This window comes from Chenopodium album, chromosome 17 (assembly GCF_948465745.1).
Source record: "Chenopodium album chromosome 17, dcCheAlbu1.1, whole genome shotgun sequence".
NCBI lineage: Eukaryota > Viridiplantae > Streptophyta > Magnoliopsida > Caryophyllales > Amaranthaceae > Chenopodium > Chenopodium album.
Window position 1 is genome coordinate 32,615,543 of NC_137850.1, and position 5,570 is coordinate 32,621,112.

A 5,570-nucleotide genomic window follows, 5' to 3' on the forward strand; every position below is an offset into this window, starting at 1 on the left:
TATAGTTGTCCTTACAAAACTGAATTGACTAAGTTTTTATAAAAGGAATGAGTACCTTTTGCGTTGCATCTGGCTGTAGGAGAGTTTTTTCCTTTTTGGCTGTTGCTTTTTCTCTTTTTTTTTTTGTTTTGTTTTTGTTGTTTTCTTCTTTTTTTTTTTTTTTTTTTTTTTTTGTAAAGACAAGAAGGGGTTATAGTAGTGATTACATACCTTTCTCTACTCCTTGCTGCTCGTCCTTAGAAATGATAAAGCTTTAGGTGTCCTGCATTCCAGCTTCTTTGTACCTCCTTCCCTTCTGAGTTCCTTAGTCTGTATGCTCCGTTACCTACCACTTTCATGATCTCATAGGGTCCTTCCCAATTTTGTGCTAGCTTTCCTACATTTACCTCTCTTGTATTCTCGTAAACCTTTCTGAGAACCCAATCTCCTATCTTGAAGAATTTTGCTCTTACATTCTTGTTGAAGCTCCTTGCTACTTCTTGTTGGTAGGCTGTCGTTCTCATTTTCGCGTCTTCTCTAAGTTCTTCTATAGTATCCAAGTTGGGTACCAGCTCGGCTTGATTCCTGTCTTCAGTCATTAGCCCGTATCTTGCAGTAGGGACTTCTACTTCTGTTGCGATTATTGCTTCGCATCCGTACACTAGTGAGAATGGAGTGTGACCTGTGGCGCCTTTTGAAGTTGTTCTATCTGCCCACAATATGTTGGGTAGTTCGTCTGCCCATTTCCCTTTAGCGCCTTCTAACCTTTTCTTCATATTGCTAATGGAACTTTGTTGCTTGACTCGGCTTGTCCGTTTTCTTGTGGGTACCTTGGTGTGGATGTGACAAGGGAGATGTTCCATTCCTTGCAGAATTTCCTTGTTTTGTTATTGATAAACTGGGATCCGTTGTCGGTGATGATTTCTGTTGGTACGCCAAATCTGCTTAGGATGTTCCTCTTGATAAATGAGATGACGTGCTTGTCTTTGATGTCTTTGTATGCTTCGGCCTCTATCCATTTGGAAAAGTAATCCGTCATTGCTAAGAAGTAAACTCTTTGCCCTGATGAGGGTGGTAGCTTCACTATATCCATTCCCTACTTCATAAATGGCCAAGGCGTTAGTGTTGGATGTAGCTCTTTTGACGGTTGATGAGTCAAGGGTGCATGTTTTTGACATGCTAGGCACTTCTTTCAAAACTCTGCAACGTCCTTTCTTATTCTAGGCCAATAATACCCCATTCTGAGGGCTCTGTTGGCTAAATTCCTTCCTCCTGAATGATTTTCACACTCTCCACTGTGTAGGGATTGTAAGACTTGTTGCACTTCTTGTTTCTCTATGAATCGTAGGAATGGCCCTGCTGCCGACTTCTGGAAGAGTACATTGCTGATCAGGAAATACTTAGATGCTTTTAAGGTGAGTGCGTGAGCTGCTATTTTCCCTGTTGGTGTTATTTTGTCTGCGAGGAAATCTTTGAGAGGTTTTGTCCAATTGTCTTCTTCCTCAATAAGGTCTGCTAGTATTTCATAAACGTTCATGGTTGACTCTTTCTCTATAGCTGGTGATAAATCGTGTACCAAAGGTATGGCTCTGAACTCATCAGGGTTGATATTTGACCCAAGGTTTGCCAATGCGTCTGCTTCAGTGTTTAGGTTCCTTGGTACTTGCGCAATTTTGAATTCCTTGATAAGTTTCTTAGTTACTTCTAGATATGCTACCATCTTTGGATCTTTTGCTGCATATTCCCCGTTGATTTAATTCACAATGAGTAAAGAGTCAGAGATTACCTCTAGGTGTTGTATCTTCATGTCTCTGGCTATGGTTAAACCTTTGATCAATGCTTCGTACTTGGCTTCATTGTTGGTTGCTTTAAAATTAAACCTTACTGCCTGTGCGATCTTATCTCCTTGTGGAGATGTGAGTACTACTCCCAAGCCTACACCTCTTATGTTTGCTGCTCCGTCTGTATGGAGTATCTATTTCTGTGTGGCCTTAGGTTCCTGCAGGGCTAGCACCTCTTTTTGTGCTTCTTGTTCGAGAGCTGGATTGAAGTCAACTACGAAATCTGCCAAGGCTTGTGACTTGATTGCAGTCCTGGGCTCGTATTGGATGTCGTACCTGCTGAGATGTAGTGCCCATTTTTCCATCCAACCTAACATTTCTGGCTTCCTCATGATAGCTTTAATGGGATAGTTTATACGCACACGTATGGAATGGCTTTCAAAGTACGGGCGCAGTTTTATTGAAGCAGTGACTAAGGCTAAAATGATCTTCTCTAAAGAAGCATACCTGGTTTCTGCACTGAGCAAGGTTTTACTTACGTAATAAATAGGGAACTATTCTTTATCTTCTTCCCTGGTGAGGACGACACTGATCATACCTTTTGACACTGCAAGGTATAGCTGGAGTGGTTCACCCTCTTTTGGCTTGGAAAGTATCAAGGGGTTGGCTAAGTACTCCTTGGAATGCTTCTTCATGTTCCTGTTCCCACTTGAATTCTTTGTTTTTCTTTAGTACTTCGTAAAAGAGTTTGTTTTTGTCTAAGGACTTGGAAATGAACCTGTTCAGCACTACTATCCTCCTGTGAGGCTTTGTATGTATTTCTTTGACTTCGGCCATTCTAAGTCTATAATAGCTTTGACTTGGTCTAGGCTAGCCTCTATTCCTCGCTGAGTTACCATGTATCCCAAAAACTTTCCTGATTGAACTCCGAATGTACACTTCGTAGGATTTAGCTTCATGCCGTGTTATTTCAGGATGGTGAAGGCTTCTTTGAGGTCTCTAACGTGACCAGCTGCTCTCTTGGATTTAAATACCATATCATCTATGTAGACCTCCATTGTACTTCCAATTTGTTCTGCAAACATCTTGTTTACTAGCCTTTGATATGTTGCTCCTGTATTCTTCAGTCCGAAAGGCATTACCTTGTAGCAATAGATTCCTTGACTGGTGATGAAGGCGGTTTTCTCTTGGTCATCCTTGTGCTTGAGGATTTGGTTATACCCACTTTATGCGTCCATGAAGGAGAGTAACTCATGCCCTGCTGTAGCGTCTACCATAGCGTCAATGTGGGGTAGTGGAAACGAGTCTTTCGGGCAAGCCTTGTTGATGTCTGTAAAGTCAATGCATATTCTCCATTTTCCATCTTTTTTCTTGACCACTACAACATTGGCGAGCCATTCTGGGTATTTTACCTCTCTGATCTTTCCTGTCTTGAGTAGGTTCCGGACTTCTTCATTAATGACTTTGTTCCTTTCTGGTGCAAACTTTCTTCTCTTCTACTTTACTGGCACATGTTTCGGATCCACGTTCAGCTTGTGCGTGATTACCTCTGTAGAGATTCCCTTCATGTCTTTGTGTGTCCATGCAAACACGTCTTTCTCTATTTCCAAGAATTCTGATATTTGTTGACGAAGATCTGTACTTAGTTCTGATCCTATTCGTACTTTTCTGATCTGGATGTTTTAGGTTCAATTGGACCTCTAGTGCTTCTTGTTCTTCTGCTATGCTAAGTTTCTCTTAGCCCAACTGACCATCTGATTGCTATGCTGATCCTTTCTCTGTAGATGTTGCTTTAAGAGCTATCTTGTAATAGTCTTTAGCTTCTTTTGGATCCCCTTTGATCTCTTGGATTCCCCACTTTGTGGAAAATTTGATGACTTGATGATAGGTGGAAGGGATAGCCTTCATTTCATGTATCCATAGTCTGCCCAGAATCATATTGTAAGATGATAGGGTATCGATCACTAGGAACTTGACTTGCAGATTAATCCCTTTTGCATAAGTAGCCAGTGTGATCTCTCCAATTGATTCTTGGTTTCCCCACTGAATCCTACCAGCAATGTTGATTTGTTGATGATGCTCTTTTCGTCAATGTTCATATGTTTCACAGTATCGAGCATGATGATGTTTGCTGAGCTTCTGTTGTCAACAAGGATTCTCTTTATCATGCAGTTTCCTACTAGGAGTGATATCACTAGACCGTTATGATGTCCTTCCACCACATCACTTTTTTCGAACATAATTGGGATGTCCATCCTTGCCCGTGATTTTCTATCAGGCTGATCCATGCTGCTTTCCTTGGCATGACGCTTTGCTGCTGAATACGTCAGTCCGCACACTTCTGACCCTCCTGATATGAAGCAAATGGTTTTGACTATTGGAGGAGGAGGTGGGGGGCCACCCTACTTGGATTCTTTTTCTCTTCCTGAAGCTTTGGACCTGTTTGTCAAGAGCTCTTTAAGGTAGCCCTTCTTCAACAAATAAGCAACTTCCTTTCTGAGCGCGACACATTCATCGGTTGTATGGCCAACATCTGAATGGAAATTGCACCACCTTGAGGGATCTTTCTTCTCTCCTGGCCTATCACTCTTTCTAGGCATCTGCACAATATCTCCCATCTTGTTCAAGGTCCTAATCACACTTGCAGGGTTTATATTGAAGCAATATTCATGCAATTTAGGTGGAAGTTCAGGTTCTTCCCTCCAATCTCAGAATTCTTCCTCAACAGCATTGACTGATCCTTCGTCAAAGCGGGACCGCTGATAGAGTTTGTATCGATGATCTCTTCTGGGGAAGTTATTGTTCTTTCTTGACGAGCGATCTGGCTCAGGGGTCTTTCTTGCATACACATCTTCTTTGAATCTGACTTGAGCCATTACCTTGGCTTGCACATCTTCAAAGGTTGCACAGAGGTACTTTGTTAACTCCTTATAGAGCTCACTATGGTCAAGTAAGCCCCTTTTGAATGCCTTAATAGTTGTAGGAGCATCGCACTTATGTATCCCTATCTTCTCCCTGTTGAACCTATTAAGATAATCTTTCAAGGACTCCCCATGCCTTTGTACAACACGGTACATGTCTGAAGATTGCTTCTCGATCTTCCTGCTGCTGGAAAACTGGATCTTGAACAGATTCACCATTCCTGCAAAACATCGATTAATCCCATTATCTAAATTAATGAACTAGGTTAGGGCTGGACCTGACAGGGTCGCTCTGAAGCCTTTGCACATGATAGCCTCCCTGATGTCTCTAGGGATTGAAATGGACATCATCTTCTGTTTGTAGAGGGACACGTGCTCATCTGGGTCTGTTGTTCCGTCGTACATGGCCATATTGGGCGTGCTGAACCTCTTAGGTACTTCCACCATGGCAATCTCTTCTGAGAAGGGCGACTCTATGTAGCCATATGCAGCCTCTTCCTCCATGGGCTTTGGCACTCCTAGGATTTTTGCAACCTTGGCCTCGAGTGCTTTGAGGTACTCCTTGACTACCTTCTCTATCTTTCCCTCCTCAGTTCCTGCCTGTTTGCTTTTCTGAAAAGTTCCTGCATCAATAAAATCAACGTCCAGGGAGTCATCCCTGTTGTTAAAACCTTTTTCCCCGTTAGTAGGGGTATGAAAAGTTCCATACATATCAAGTTGCATGGCTATGCTCTCTGTGTTCTTTCTGGTGTTGTCGGTTTTGGATGCAACCGATTGTATTTGGTTGCGAAGGGCCTCATTTTGTCTGGTCAGGCTCATAAGTTTAGCCTCCGTTTGGACTTTCTGGACTAGTAGTGTTTCGATCTGGCTTTTCTGTTTGTCTAGGGTA

The 5,570-nt window shown here is 42.3% G+C and overlaps 2 protein-coding genes across 2 annotated transcripts; both read right to left on the bottom strand.

The window, feature by feature from the left end:
* Positions 1-236: 236 nt before the first annotated feature.
* LOC145588830 (uncharacterized) lies at positions 237-755 on the bottom strand. The gene has a single exon (XM_081645428.1). The coding sequence runs from the start codon at positions 753-755 to the stop codon at positions 237-239; it is 519 nt and encodes a 172-aa protein (XP_081501554.1).
* Positions 756-1,171: 416 nt separating this feature from the next.
* LOC145588831 (uncharacterized) lies at positions 1,172-1,699 on the bottom strand. The gene has a single exon (XM_081645429.1). It carries the CDS (start codon positions 1,697-1,699, stop codon positions 1,172-1,174), a length of 528 nt encoding a protein of 175 aa, XP_081501555.1.
* Positions 1,700-5,570: the final 3,871 nt, after the last annotated feature.

Excerpts from the sequence above, each read along its gene's own strand:
- LOC145588830 (XM_081645428.1), bottom strand. The coding sequence starts at position 755 with ATGAAGAAAAGGTTAGAAGGCGCTAAAGGGAAATGGGCAGACGAACTA.
- LOC145588831 (XM_081645429.1), bottom strand. The coding sequence starts at position 1,699 with ATGGTAGCATATCTAGAAGTAACTAAGAAACTTATCAAGGAATTCAAA.